General features: G+C 59.2%; 1 protein-coding gene across 3 annotated transcripts in view; it reads right to left on the bottom strand.

The window, feature by feature from the left end:
- The window catches only part of CNTN2 (contactin 2), a 33,787-nt gene extending 22,329 nt beyond the window's left edge, over positions 1–11,458 (bottom strand). For all 3 annotated transcript variants that reach the window (XM_088845133.1, XM_055420046.2, XM_088845134.1), the window contains exons 1-2: positions 11,266–11,458; positions 2,334–2,486 (exon numbers count right to left, since the gene is read on the bottom strand). In XM_088845133.1, the coding sequence (XP_088701259.1) occupies positions 2,334–2,403 (70 nt within the window). In that variant the 5' untranslated portion in view covers positions 2,404–2,486; positions 11,266–11,458. The remainder of the gene's footprint in view (positions 1–2,333; positions 2,487–11,265) is intronic.
- Between the last annotated feature and the right edge of the window lie 3,907 nt (positions 11,459–15,365).

The raw sequence follows: 15,365 nt of genomic DNA, 5'->3' as shown, positions 1-15,365 counted from the left end.
ACGCTCACTTCCTCACGCGCACACAGACATCACACACATACATACGTGACCCTCTAAGCCACTCCAGGAGTCAGATATATACGTTTATACACACATCAGTTTCCACGCACAGATGGCTACAAACGTCCACATATACTTGTATATGTATACATATACAAAATGGGCGTTCATAATATCCAGGCATTAATAATCACCAAATAGATGCTATCTCTTGAGGGCTTACTCGTTATCAAATATCATACTCCACATTTCTTTTTTGTAACCTCTTTACAAGATAGGTACCACCATTTTATTGTTTGGCTAATCTGAAAACTGAGACTTGGAGGTTAAAACACTGGCCCCAAATCACACAGCGAAAAGGAGCAGATCTGGGGTGTGGACCCTGGCCAGCCTCCCCCAGAGCTGCGTCCTCAGCCACCGGCCTCAGGATCCTTGACCTGTTTCCCAGCAGAAGCATCAGAGGTGCTGGTCCATCCTGAAGGTACTGAATCAGCATCTCTAGGAGGGAGGCCATGGACTGCATGGACATTCTGAAGGGAAGTGAGAGTTGTGAGCCACTGCACTGCGTGTGAGGCCTTCTATACACGTTTGTCATCCCCTCAAATGCAGCAAGTCCTCCATGCAGTGACGCCCTCACATCTCCACCCTCCCAAACATCCACAGGCACACACTCACTCACCCCATGCCTCCCTATGAAGCCACACACACATCCACCCACATCCGCATGCACTCTCAAACACACACACACACACACACACAGAGTCCCAGGCAAATCCACCCCCTCCATGCTCTCCTTGTTTGACAACCTCTCTGATTCTCTCCTGATCCCGTCCTGCCAGCGCTGCTCCTCAGCGCACAGGCATCGGGGCCCCGCGGAGGAAGCAGAGCGGGTGCTGGGAGCCTGCAGGGGAAGCCGCACTGCGCGGCTCTGCACCGGGACGCAGGAGTCCAAAGCTGTGTCCCCAGGGTGGGTGCGCAGAGACAGCTAAGGGCCGAGGCCCCTTCCGGGGATGAACAGCCAGGGGACTCTGCATTCCTCCCTCTGCTGCTCCTCCAGGGGCCCGGCCAGGTCCCACCTCCCTGGGCCTTCCTGCCTCTCAGGATCTAAGGACTCCAGAGGCTGCCCACGCTGTTTGCCTCGGGGGCTGGGGTCCCAGGACTGAGCTGCTCCTGAGGGTCGGGAATGTGGAGGAGCCCAAGCACCCCTCCTCTGCTTTCTCTGAGCTAGATGTCTCCTGCTCCCTGAAGCCTGGGCTCCCTACCCCAGCAGCACCTCCAGGCCTGGGAGCCTGAGCAGCAGGAGCTAGGCCTGGGCTGGGCACCTGGGAAGCTCCCTTACTTCCTAGCAGCCTCACTGACCTGGGTGCAGGGCTGGGAGGCAGTTGGAACATAATGAGGACATCTGACAGTGTACCAGTGAGGTCCCTCCCCACCAAGATGAAGAATTTAAAATGTGGGGCTTCAGGGGACCGCGGGGTGGGGCGGTGGAGTCTGAAGTGGTTAGGACTCCAAAAGGACATCAGACGATGGGCACGCTTTCTCCCATGGCGATCTTAAGGGGAAAGGACACGTCTGTGGGTCTAGGCTGGGGGTCAGGGCGGAGAGACCGAGCAGCGGTCCCAGCAGGCGCTTGAGCAGCAGAGGCTCTCCCAGCTCTGCCAGCCTGGCCTCGCGTGGCTCGCTCTGCCCCGGCCCCTCCCCTTTTGCCAGCCCCCCCACCCCGGGACCCCCGGCTCGAGAACCTTGCCTTGGGCCTCGCCTGCCTGCTTCCTGGGCACCCTCTGCTCTGCCTCATCTCTGCCCAGACCCTGTTCCACATCTGGTCCACTTGCCAGGGCTCAGCGTTACCCTGAGGAGCCCTCCCTCCCAGGGTTTTGTGGTCAGGGGACCCTAGAGCGGTCCTATCCAACAGAGCATTATGTGAGGATGGAAACATTCTATAATCTGTGCCATCCAATACGGCTATGAGGCCTTGAAGTGTGGCTGAGACAACTAAGCAGCTAATCTTTAATTTAATCTTGCAGGCTTAAGGGCTACAACTCTGCGCTAATGTGGAGCTCTGGCTGTGCCGTGGTCTTGCTCAGTGACCCCGGGCAGGCCACTCACCCTCTCTGGATCATGTTTCTTTCATCTACAATGAGACGAAGACTGGCTCCCTCTCCTCCTAATCTCAGGAAAAGTAAAATCCACAGACACGAAAATTCCACAAGGAAATGGCCTCACGCTGAAGTGCTCCAGCAGTGCAGGGTCAGTTATCTCTGTAGTCATCCCTAACAATGATAGAAGGCCCGACACATCGCTGCTGGCTCCAGAGCCCCGACAAGCCCTCTTACCTGGCGTGGAGACTAGGGCCGCAGCCACCAGCATCAGCAGGCGTGCTTTCCTCCCGAGGGGTGTCCCCATGGTGGGCACTCCAGGCTGGGGCAGGCAGCGGAGACGAGCCTCAGCCCAGCACACGGAGACGCCGGCTGGAGGCCGAGAGGGACCTGGGGGGGCAGAGGGATGGGGTGGCCTCAGAGCTGAGCTGCGCCCCTCCCGGCTCCAGGCACTGGGGCTCTTGCCTCAGCCCGAGGAGAGGCTGGAGTCGCTCCCACTCAGCCTGAGGAGAGGCTGGAGTCGCTCCCACCGTCCCCAGGGCCCCGGGGAAGGGCCTGGCGGTTGCCCAGCAGCTCTTCCCGGGCTGAGTGCTTCCTGCTGGCCCCCTGGGGGTCTGGCCCTGCCCTGCGCCCTCCCCTCCCCTGCCTCCCCTCCCCTGCCGCCCGCTGGGTGGTGCTGCTCGGGAAGTGAAGGCAGTGACTAATCGGGAGGCAAGAAGCCGCTGCCTGTTCACCGGGAACAGCTCTCCTGGAAGGCTGGAGGGGCCGGGGCCTGAGCCTGGGTGTGGGGAACCAGCTCCATCTTCTCAGGATCGGGCCCACTCTCCCCGGTCCCGCTCCCTCAGTGGCTGGGTTGGAGGGTAATGAGGGCTCCAGTGAGCTGCCTCTAGTCTCCAGGAACCATCCTTATTTCTCTAGCAGTGAGGAGTTTCACTGATTCATCACCCCTCTCTTGCCCTATGTGCAGTGCATGATGGAGCCATAACTTTGGCCTCCTTAGCAAGGCTCCCAACCAGATGGACTAGTGGTCCTGACAGGCCTCTCGGCAAGAGATAATGCAGCTCCTAGATGAACTTCCTGCCTGCCGAGACAAGCTGCACTTCTCCAGGGGATCCTCTTGACCCAGGGATCGATCGATCCAGGAATCCAACCTGGGATCAATCGAACCGGGTTCGATTAACCCAGGGATCAACCAGGGATTGGCCCAGGGATCCAATCTGGGATCAATTGAACTGGATTCAATCAACCCAGGGATAGGACACGGTTCTTCTGCATTACAGGCAGATTCTTTACCACCTGAGCTGCCAGGGAAGTTGGGATGAGCAGAGACTTGGTTAAATCCTGGAGACCTGGAGAACGTGCTCCCTGGGGGCACCAATAGCAATCATCCTGGAGCAGGAGTGGGGCCACCTACCCCCATCTCCAGGCAAACCCACGCAGTCTGGGGGAATGTGGAGTCTCAGGGGCCTCCCTCCGGTGGTCAGAGTGAGCCTGGGTCTCAGGGCCCCCAGGCTGCAGGGAGAGGTCACAGCGCTGCAGGTCCTGCCTCTTGGCCCCGCTGCCTGCTTTGCAGGCAGCTAAGAGCAGAAGAAGAGGGTCTGAGGTTGAGGGAGGGGCCCTGGCTGGGGACTCCGCCGCTGGCTTGCGCCGAGACCCTCGTCCTCTGTGCTTCAGCGTCCTCCTGCGGAGAGCGGGTGCCCTCTGGTGTCTCCTGCAGCTCTGAGGCGGTGGTGCTCCCACGTGCAGGGTGACCAAGGGCCTGGAAGGCTGCCCTGGATGGGGGTGGGCGGTGGAGGCCTAGGGGCCCGTGCAGGGTCTGCAGACCAGGCAAGCTCGGGTCTCCCTGCCTCACGTGGGCTCCACTCCCCACAAAGAAGGGGCTCCCAAACCTCTTTCAGCCTCAGCATGGGCCAACACCGCCCTTTTCCTGCCTTCCCAGCAGCCACAGCTGGGAAGGTTGCGGGGAGAAGCCGCCACAAGGGCTCAGGGAGATGTGGGCTGAGGAGCTGGGTGTTCTGTGCGGGGTGGGTTTAAACTGGTGCGCCTTCCCCTGCCCCGACTCCAGCATCGTGCCTGGAGCCCGGATCCACCTCGCCGCTTGCCCCTCCCCATCCTTGTCACCCCAACCCAAGGTTTCGGCGCTTCCGGCCGGTCAGACACTCCCCCAGGGCCCTTGGGGCAGAATGGGTGCCACGTGTGTGCCATGTTCACCTGCCTGAGAACAGCTGTTGTGTCAGACGCTCACACTCACTCACGCTGTGGGCTGACCAGGCCGCAGTCCTGCTTAAGGGTTACCCGGGGGCAGACAGACACACACGCACCCTCCTGCTCTCTCTCTCTCACACACACACACACACACACACGCTCACACAGTCGCTCAGGTTGCTAGGGTCAGCAGTGTGCTCAGTCATGGAAGAATCTAGAAGCAGGACCCTGGAGGGTCACCGATGCAGGAAACTCCTCATGACAGGGAGCCAGTGGGCACTGGAAAGCACCTCAGGCTTTGGAATCACGGGCAGGAGTTGGCGACCTTGGCCTCGTCTCCTAACGGTGTTGTGAGCTTGGACGAGTCATCCCCCCAGTGGACCTCACTGTTCTCATCTGCCAAGTGGGGGTCATATCACTTCACAGGGTGGTTCTGAGTGCTCAGGGAGGCATGGAGCACCCCGCAGGGGCAGTCCTCGGGCTGTTTGGACTGGCCTTGGCTGACGGCGGGGCTGGGGGCATGGAGAGAGGACGGGGCAGCAGACCCCTTCCTGCTGCAGCCGGAGCAGCCCCCTTACACTTGCTGTATCTGCTGGACTTCCCTCCCAGTGCCCTCTACACAAAGGGTTCCGCGGTTCCGAACGGTGTGAAAACGTCTCTTTGGCAGTGTGCCCCGTCCGGAGTCTGGCCCAGAGAAGGTGCTCAGTCATCGTTTGCTGCCTGCCCTTTGTCTGCCAGTGCTGAGAGCTCACAAGGGGGAGGGTGCAGGCTCGGGGAGACGGGCCCTTATCCTGAGCTGCCCGAGCGGCGCAGAGACGGACAGACAGGGGCCGGAGGCCGGTCTGCAGACTCGGGGCAGGGATCTGCCGTGCCCACCAGCAGTGCTGGAGAGAGGGTGGGTGTGCGCGTGTGTGCGCGTGTGTGATGTCTGCACGTCCCTCTGTGTGTGTGTGGTCTGGTCTTCTGTCTCTGTGAATATGCATATATGTGTGTGTGTCTGTGTATGGGGGAGTATCTGTTCTTCGTGTATACGCCTCTGTGTGTGTGTGAGTGTGTGTGCATCTTCCATCTCCGCCTGTGTGTGAGTGTATCTTCCGTCTCCGCCTCTGTGTGTGAGTGTGTCTTCCATCTCCGCCTCCGTGAGCGTGAGTGTGTCTTCCGTCTCCACCTCTGTGAGCGTGAGTGTGTCTTCCGTCTCCGCCTCTGTGTGTGTGTGTGAGTGTGAGTGTGTCTTCCGTCTCGGCCCAGCACAGGGTGAGGACGCAGCCCTGCGTCGCTTCTCCGTGCTCCGCGCCCTGGATCACTCGCCCCCGCGCAACAGTGGTCAGCAGCATCTGCCACGTTTTTTGCTTGCTGCTGTTTCAGTTGCTCAGTCCTGTCTGCCTCTCTGAGACCCCAAGGTCTGTAGCCCGCCAGGCTCCTCTGTCCATGGGGCTTTCCAGGCAAGAATACCGGAATGGGTTGCCATTTCCTTCTCCAGGAGATCTTCCCCACCCAGGGACTGAACCTGCATCTCTTGCATTGGCAGGTGGATTCTTTACCGTTGAGCCACCAGGGAAGCCCTGGTTATCTCTCTTACTATAAGTAATTATAACACATCATCAATAACACGATCCCTCTACTCATCCTGCACTTTAATCCAGGCTTTAATCAGTCACCTCTAGGTTCAAGGGCCCTGGGCTTCCCTGGGGACTGAGACCTGCGGCCCCAGAGGAGACATGGATGGGGAGGGGCTGGGACTGGGTGCGTCCAGGGTCGTCCTCTGGGAGCACTGGAGACTGATCAGCTCAACCAGATGTGCACTGAGCCGAGGCCTTGTGTGAACACACCCTCCCCTCCGCCCGCTCCCACCACAGAGCCTGGGTCAGAGATTGGACCTCACTGCCTCCCTGATGCGAGGCACCGGCATCCAGCCTTGTCCTGCGTCCGTCCCCGTTGCATATTTAACACTGTGTGCCAGGCACTGTGCTAAGCATGAGGCGTGGGCAGGAATAACACCGCCACCCTTGCAGAACCCCTGCCCAGCTGAATGCAACCGGGGGATGTGCTCGAGAGCCTCAGGGGCCAGTCATCTCCCACACCAGCCCTGTGACACACTCTGGAATGCCCAGGATGGAGCTCGGGCTGGAGTGGAGCTATGCCAGGCCCAGAGCTGGCCCCAGGCAGCTGCCCTGGTGCAGGGGGGCAGGCGCAGGCTGGCACAGGCGGGCACAGGCTGGCACTATTTGGGACTCATCCTGAGAGAACATGGGAATTCATAGCTGCTCGAGGTTTAGGGGAGCTGGCTGAGTTGCTGGGCCCAGGAGACAAAAGACCTGGAAGACAACTGGGGGATGGGAGGCTGGGAGCTGGACTCCCCCAGGGTCTGCAGGCTGAGGACCCCTGCTCAGGGCCAATCAGCAAATGAAAGACGCCCTCCACCAAGTGCTTCCCCTAGGGTACTGAGTTCCCGGGCCTGGAACCTGTCTCTCCTTTCTCCTGATGATGGAGATCTGAGCAGGTTTGGGGTGAGTGGGGGTAGGAAAAGAAGGAGTTAGGAGCCCAGTTGAGGGCAGAGACTTGGTGACTTATTATAAGCCACCAGGGATTACAGGAGCACCCTGGTCCCCGCACCCGGCACACTGCTTAAAGGCTGGGGGGGGTCTGGTGTTGACAGGCCTCATGCTTACTAGCCAGTGTAACCTTAGGATAACTAACCGGTATAACCCCAGTTACTGTATGTTACTGAACTCTGAGCCTGGCCTCCGTCTGCAGAACGGGGATGAGAAGGGCAGTACCCACCCCCGGGACTCCTGTGAGGCCAGCACTGTTCCTGGCCCACAGTAAGTGCTTGAGAAACATTGGAGCTTGTCACTGAGAACCCTCACCGGTCTCAAGCGCAGGCAACAGCGTGCCGAGGGACACACAAGTGTGCCCACAGACACCATGCCCGGCTGTGAGTCTGGCTTCCACAGGGTCACAACATTTGGGCCACACTCACATGTATCAAGAACACTGACAGACTCCCCCCTCCCCGTCTCCCTGGATGGGTGCCTTCCCCCTTCACCCCCGTGGGTGTGGGGGGCCTGGGCAAGCACCCACAGGCATGCCGTTGCAGACGAGCACACAGGGGCACATGGTCACACCCAGACTCCATGCGTGCAGGAGGGCACATGGCTCGGACACACACGTGGGCTCCCCCAAGCAGGTACTTCTCATCAGCTGCCCCACCTCCTGCCTGTGGGGTCTAAGATGGGAGGGGGACTCTGGCTACGAAAGGAATCGCCTATGAAAGGGTCCTGGGACGCGACCACCGTCTTCCAGAAAGGTCTAAACCATCTCCATGCCCCTGGGAGGATGGGGTCCGCAGTGGCCTCGTGGGGCTGTGTGCCCAGTGGGGCAGGAGCCGGAGGGAAGAGGACTGTGCCTGTGAGGCCTCGGTGGTGGGCAGCTAGTGTCCTGAGCTCGAGTAGGTCCCTGGGTGTGTTGGGTGGGAGGGGAAACCTCTCAGTCTCCCTGGGAACAGGGACTGCTTGGGGACAGGGCAGCCTTGCTGCGGGTCCCGCCACTGCCTGCTCCCTGTGCTGCCTCCCTCCTTGGCCCTGTTCTTCTCTGCAGTCTCTTTGTATCTGCAGCTGGCAACCTGAGGCCCTGCCCTGGCATGACCGTGCCCTCCGGGGAGAGCTGGGACTCCCAGGCTCGCGGGTCTGCCTAAGCTTTGGGCCCTGGTCTGGGGGAGTCGGCCCTTGATCTGCGGTCTGGAGTCTTTCCCTCCTGTGTCCACCCTCTCCACTGAAGAGACCCCGCAAAGTGGGGAATGGACAGAAGGGGAGAGCTCTGCGGGCCTCTGGAGGACCTGGAGGTGGGGCACGCAGCACCCAGATTCCAGGCTTCCTGCCTGCCTGCCTGCGAAGCACGGGGTCTGGGGGCAGAAGGGGAGAGGGCTTTGGAGGAGGGCCCCTTCTGCGACATCAGGAGTGGGAGCAATTGTCCCAGCTTGGCCTGGAAGATCCAAATCAGGAATAAATCAGAGGAGCAATTTTGCATGTCCCCTCATCTCTGCTGAGACGAGATTCCCCTGTTTCTGGACAGGCTGGTTCAGAACCAAAGCTGGTCGGGCCGGGTTTGAACTTGCTCCTCCCCTTCAGCTAGTGTCCGCTCTTGGGCCCAGGTTAACGGCACCTGTGGGGCTACTCTGCAGGAGGGCCACCCTTGCGCCAGACTCAGGATGGAGAAGCCTTTGGTCTATGAGGCGGGCAGACATGGAGAGGATGCAGGCTGGAGGAGACCAGCTGGTTTCATTGGGGTGGGTGCCCTGAGTGTGGGGTGGGAGTCATCAGATAAAGAAGCAGAGGTGCCCTTGGGTCAGTCCGTGACCTGCGATGGAGTGTGCTCAGTTTGGGGTGAGACCATCACACACCTTAGCTGTGGTTTGCACCCTCTTTGGGTAAACAAGGAAACATGGGCTCAGTTTATAGCAAGAGAACTCATTAAACCCATGGAAGGACTTCACTCCAGGATGGTTACCATCAGGGCACAGAACCCACAAAAACTTCCATGAATATTCCAAGTAAGCAAAGCCCCAGGGGGTTTGGTCTAGATCGGGGAGGTCCAGGAGGGTGAGAGGTTGCCAGCATGGAAGAGGGAGAGAAAAGGATGCCTGTCTGCCCATGGATTCCTGAGTCACTCCCGCCTGTATTTATTGGAGGACGACCTGAGGCTGAGAGAAATTTACAGGGTCATCCAGCCCAACTTCTACTTCCAGGCAGAAGTGCCTCTAAGCTTGGCCCGGTCCCCACGTCCCTGCTCCTTCACACAGTCATGGGAAAGAAGGCTGCCCCAACTCCTCATGGCTCGGCGTCCTGGTGAGGAAGTCGCTCCTGCAGTCTAGCTTCAGTCCCTCTTGCTTCACTGGCATATCTGTTGCTCTAGTTCTTCTTTTCCTGTGAATCAACCCTGTGGTTCTGACCTTAGGCTTCTGAGATAAGCTTTCTCACAAACGTTTGGCTGAGGACATCTCTGGGGGTGGGGGGCACTGTGCCTTCTTAAAGGGCGCAGCTTCCCCGATGGTATTCAAGTCAGAGAAGACACTTTGGGGGTACTTCCTTCTTAGTACTGCTCCTGAAGAGCGAGTCTGGTCAGCCAGCCAGAGACCATCCTGCTGAGCGCACTGCCTCAGAGGCCCTTCCCACACGTGTCTATTTAAACAACTGCTGGCAGAGAAGGTGCTGGAACAGAGTTGCATAAGGAGTGAAATCGGGGGTGGGGGGGTGCATTTGACCGGCAGGGAGCATGCAGAGAGCGTGCGGAGAGAGCTTGGGGGTGTAGACACTGGCTGGGGAGTAAGAGGGGACTAAGCGGGGCCCCTCTGCCCGGGCAGTGTGCTCCTGCGTCCCCCGCCACTCAGGGGGGCCCCAGAAGGAGAGGGGCGTCGGGGACTTTGCTGCCGTGGGCACAGCGGCCCCTCCGTGTCTGTCTCACCTCACACGCCCTCCTGATGGCTGGGGGCTTGTGGTAGATCTCCTGGGGAAGGAGGGAGAACTCTGACCTCGGGTGAAAGCCATTCTTGAGGGGACCTGCACCCTGGCTGGAGAAGGTTAGGTGGTGGGCCCCAGGTGGTGCATGGACCTCCCTGCTCCCAAGGCCAGGGTTGGGCACGTCTCCACCCCACCTCCGGCCCACCCTTGCTGCCCTCAGTCCCATTGGGTCTCTCTGAGGGCCCTGGGAGGCAGGGACGCGGAGGGCTCTCTGGCCGGGAGGCTGGGAGAGAAGTCCCAGATGGCCGCCCAGAATGAGATCAGATCAGCAACACCCTGGTTAACGTGGGGTCTTCTCCTCCTCTCCCGCCTCACTTCGGGCAGAAGGACAGGATGCCGGCTGGGCCGGGGAGGGAGGCTGGGGCTTTGGGGGTCAGGCTGGAAGGCAAGGGTGAGAGGAGTCTGACCTGCTGCAGGCTGGATGTGAAGCAGGGGGAAGTTAGGAGCAGGAAACTTGGGGGCGAGCAAAGCCAGGTTCTCTGGGTACTCACAGCTCCTGAGCCTCTAAACAACCTTGACTGACAGCTTTTCCCCCAGGACTGAGGCTCAGCCCCCACTGGTCTGTGGCTTTGTCCCTGTGCGGGGCGAACACGCTCCTTCCACAGGCACTGTCTCCCTCGCTCCCCAGACATGGGGACCCCTCCTGGAGGAGGTGATGGCTGTGCACCCCCACACCCCCCAGGACTGCTTCTCTTTCAAGACCCCAGACGTGGCACCCCTCCCCCTTCCGGCCCCATCCCCTTCCCTGCTGGGAAGTCAAACTTCTGCGACTCCTTCACTGCCACCGGCAAGGATGTGGGACCCGAGGAGACGGGGAGGGTGTGCAGGGCGGAAGGGATGTGACTTGACCCAGGTTCTGTTCCCTGAGTCCAGGCTCCTGGACGGGCCTTTGCCTAAACTTGTGCTCCAGTCTCCCCTCCCCTCCCGCAGCCTTCCCCTCCGTCTAACAGAAGCAGGACTTTATAAAGAGGTCACCCTGCACAGGCAGGCCAGGGTGGCCTCACGCCCGGCCAGTCAGGTTCGCTCCCATCCAGGGTCACGGCAGGCCAGGGCACGGGGGCCTGGCCTCACTCATGGACAGTCAAGCCCTGCCTGAGCCAGGGGCACAGGGCAGGGCTGTGGCCTCTGCCCACTCTGGGGGCAATCACTGCTGCCAGCCTGTGGCTTGAGCTCCTGGACACACCTTGGGGTTCAGCTTCCTGGCCAGGCCTGGCCTGCCAGGGCCCTGCGGGGTGCCACCTACGCCGACAGGGCGGAGGGGGGTCTCGGTCCTGAAGGCCCCTGGGGGGCTGGGGTGAGAAGTCAGATGGGCCCCTGCCAGCCGGCTGGGGTTCCTGCCCTGCCCCTGTCCCCTGCCCCCCGCAAAGGAACTGAGCGCCCAGCCCCTGCCCACAGCGATGCTCCGGGAAGCCCCTGGGTTGGAGGAGACAAAAGCGGCTGGCACCTACCTGGGATGCAAGGAGGGTGTTGGCCGGGAAGGGGCACGCCGCTCACGCGGGGAGCCGAGCCAGCCGGGCTGCGCCCCGGGCCGCCCTCCTCCGCTCCCTCAGCCCCAGCGCTCGCTGCCGTCCTGGTGCAGCGGCGGGCGATGGCGCGCGTGTGCGCGTGTGCGTGTGTGCGCGCGTGTGTGCCGCCGGCTCACTGCAGCGTCTCTGCACCGAGACGCGCTCCTCCCTCTGGCCGGCGCCGCCCACTGGCTGGCTCGCGCTCAGCCTGGAGACGCGCCGGCCCCTCCCTTCCCGGCCGCCCGCGTCGCCTCATTCGCCTCCCGGGTTTGGGGGCCGGGCGCGTCGTCGGCGAGGCCCGGCCTCTAGAGGTCCGCGCCCTCCCTGCCCAGCGCCGAGCTGAAGGGCTGCAGAGGGTGCGCTGAGGAAGCCCTGAGAGTGGCTCTCAGCCCTCAAACCCCGAGACGCATGGCGGCAAACTCCACGGCATCGACTCTTAGAGGAAGGGCTGCAAAGTAGAAACGAGGTGCGGGCCGAGTGGGCTGGAGGGCTGCCTCCGATCGTCCGTATTGTTTCCCTTGTTTATGAAAGTAGGGTGGGCTCTTGGTCAAGATAACCGAACACTAGAGGAGATTTTAAAATAGTGAACAGGACTTTAAGAAATTTAATCACGTGCTTCCGGGTTTATTATTTTCGGGTATAAAATTGCATGGGTTATTTTATGCAAATGGATCACCTCATATATCATTGATTGGCAAAATATGTTAAAATTATATAGTAGACCTTGAGCCACTTTTCACATAACTGTGTATGGATCCAAGCCCGTTTTCAACCAGCCAGCAGTGTGTTGTCATGAAAAGCCCACTAGGTTAAGAGTCTGGGTCTCTGCAAGGCAGCCTGGGCCCTGCGACTGGCTTGACTGAGTGTTCTAGGCTGAGTGGCTATCTTCTTGAGCCTCACTGAACCTGCAGGGGCTAAAGATGGCCAGGGTCCCTGCCGGCTCTGAGACTCTAGGTGCTCACCCGGTGAGCGACGCGTCTCCCCCTCTCTGCTCCTGTCGTGTGGCAGGCGTGCCCGGGAGGCTGGGGCCTGGAGGAGGAGGGACGAGCCGTCTGTGGCGGCTGAGGCCGGGCAGGCAGTCACTGTGCTCCCACCCCGCTCCACCTGCTGTCCAGCTCGCACAGACGAGGCCAGTGAGCGGTCCAGATGCTGAAGCAGCTGGCAGGGCCAGGCCAGCGTCAGAGCTTCCAGGGGACATGCCTGTCAAGCCTGGAGCATGGCTCCATGTATTTTTGAGTAGAGGGGGACACAGAGGCTTGGCACGGCAGTCGACAGAGAAGGGGCCTGGAAAGGGAGGAGGAGGTGTGGTCCGAGGGAGGGTCTGTAGCTCAGCCTTTGAGGTCCGAATGCCTGCCCAGGTCCCAGTGCCTGCTCTCCCCTCCCCGGGCCTTCCGCTGCCCCTGCATGGAGCTTTCCCAGCTCGGGGACAGTCTTCCTCGTTCCTGATGGCGGCTCTGTGAGCCACGTCTCCTGGATAACTGGGACTGCTGCTGTGCAAGTCCCTTCCAGGATGTCTTTCCTTTATCTGCCTCTGCCCACATTGTCCTTGTCTGTCTGTCTTCCTGAGGCTGGCACTTGTCCTCAAGCTTCTGCGGGGAGCCCTGCCCTCTGACCCCACCAACGTCAACTGAGGCCCCGAGGAGAGCGCCCCGAATTCTCTCCAAGCAGAAACGGCTGCCCAGAGGGGTTGGCTCAGCTGCTGCCCTGGGAGAGGCGGACCGGGCATTGGCTGACTCAGGGGCCAATGGTCTGGAAACGCTTGCAGGGAGGATTGCTTTAGATTGATACTGCTGTCTTTAAGACTGTTTTAGAACAGCTGCCACCCTTGTGGTGTGGACTGGGTCCTTGGGGAGGCCACGGTTCCCACCCAAATGACACAGGTGACTGGGGCTCTAAGATGTTCTCAGACCCCCCTGCAACCTGCCCGCTCTGCCTGTGGGCTCCAGAGGCCACAGTAAGAGCAAAGGAGAGTACTACCTGAGCCCAGGACTGGATTTGGGGAAGTATCTCCCAAAGTCTCATCTCAGAGGGCTTTGGGGCTTTGGGGGCTCCTCACTGCCTCTAAGGCGCTTCTGTTTCTGACTAAAGAGCGGATTGAGCCTTTGGGAGTCTAGGCTGAGTTTTGCTTGTGGGTCCATTAGATTGATAATGGCAACAGCATTTTATAATATTATTATTAATTATTGTATAAATTATTAACAACAACTTGAGTGTCTCCCAACGAGCCAGGAACTGTACTAAGTGCTTTATCTGAATTGTCCACCCAAAGGGGTATGTGTTATTATTATTATGCTCACTCTACAGATGAGGCTCAGAGACACTGAAGAACCTGCTCAACGTAAGCAAGAGGAGAAGTGGAGAGTGCGGTCTGACTGCAGTCTGCACGTGCTCCGGCCCCCATTGCAGACCCCCTGGGCTGGGCAGAGCAAGGGACAGGGCAGTACACTCTTTCAGTGCCTGTCAGATCCCAGAATCCTCAGCACAGTTGATTATAAGGGGCACCTCTCCTTTCTGGGGCTAATCAGTGTGTCTTCCTTTGTCTAGAGTGGGATACCTCATCTCCAAGTTGGGTTTCCGCAGACTTCCTGAAGGGCGGAGAAGGTCAGCTGAAGACAATCAGGCAGCTAATCAAATGGGTCACTGTTTGCCTGGCAATGTGGTGACCCTGAGTGGGGGGTCCCAGGAGGCATCTTGAGGGCCACTCAACCCTGCTCAGACCACCTGCTCCCCGCTCCAGAGGCCCACCAGGGGATCTCCCATGGTCAAGGAAGGGCCTTGGGCCAGCCCCAGGGACCAGTGAAGAGGAGCTCTCTGCTAGGACGCAGGCCCCTGGCAGTGTGGCCCTCCTCCCGTGTTAGTTCCAAGCCTCACATTGGCTTTCCCAGCCCCTCTTGCAACCAGGCTCTTCACCTCTAGTCTCAGGCTTCAGTTTTCTAGCACTCCCAGGAGTGTTTGTGTGTTTATGTAGCCGGGTCTCTACCTAGAACAGCGGGGGGTTCAAGAGCCACAGGATATGGTCTGTCTTCAGTGTGCCTGTAACTTTTCTGGAAGCAGTGTGGCAGTGGGAGCGGGATGGTCCATCCACAGCTTCCAGGAAGAGGGACAGGCGGGTTGGGCAAAGCTCTGAAACCAGACCAGCTTGACACGTAGTCCTGCTACTTCCTGGCTGCGTGGCCCCGGGCAAGTCACTAATCCTAGAGTCCCAGGTTCTCCATCTGAAAAACAGGGATGAAGACACAAACCTCGCTGAGTTGGTGTGAACGCTGAATTAAGCACATGTTCGGTACTCAATAAACATTGATGCTTCCCTTTGGGCCCTTTCAGGATTCAGCTTCCCCATCTGTAATGAGCGTGTAATGAGCGCCTATGAGGCTGAGCCCTTCTCTGCTTCAAGGGTTGGGGGACTCTGGATTCACCTTCAGGACAGCTGGACTCTCTCAGCTCTGGATGACCCAGCTGGACGACAGTGGCACATCACTGATGGACACTTAATTTCTCTGAGAATCCAGGTTCTCATCACCAAAATGCAAATAATCCTATTCCTAACTTAGAATAGTGTAAGGACAAGTAGATTAAAATATGACTTTTATAGGCACTGTTTGCATGAAAGTAAAAGTGAAGTTGCTCAGTTGTGTCCAACTCTTTGAGACCCCGTGGACTGTAGCCTACCAGGTTCCACCGTCCATGGAATTTTCCAGGCAAGAATACTGGAGTGGGTTGCCATTTCCTTCTCCAGGGGATCTTCCCGACCCAGGGATCGAACCCGGCTCTCCTGCATTGTAGGCAGACGCTTTACCGTCTGAGCCACCAGGGAAGCCATGAAGGCAAGTTTGTATGAAGTGCCGTGCTAGACACTGGTGATGATTCCCTCGACCATGCAGTCTCTGAAGGCAGAGATTTTCTCATTCATGCCCATGTTTCCCCAGCTTAACCTAGTGACTGATGCTTAGCGGAGACTCAAATAACTATCTGTTGACTGGTGAATAAACGGGGGAGAATGACTGCTCTGACAGTTCAGATGGGGGAGAGCGGGAGCTAGGAGT

This window comes from Moschus berezovskii, chromosome 17 (genome assembly GCF_049115385.1).
Source record: "Moschus berezovskii isolate FMDL1 chromosome 17, NW_MosBer_1.0, whole genome shotgun sequence".
Classification (NCBI taxonomy): domain Eukaryota; kingdom Metazoa; phylum Chordata; class Mammalia; order Artiodactyla; family Moschidae; genus Moschus; species Moschus berezovskii.
Note: the sequence above shows the minus strand (reverse complement) of the source record. Positions and strands in the feature narration are given on the sequence as shown.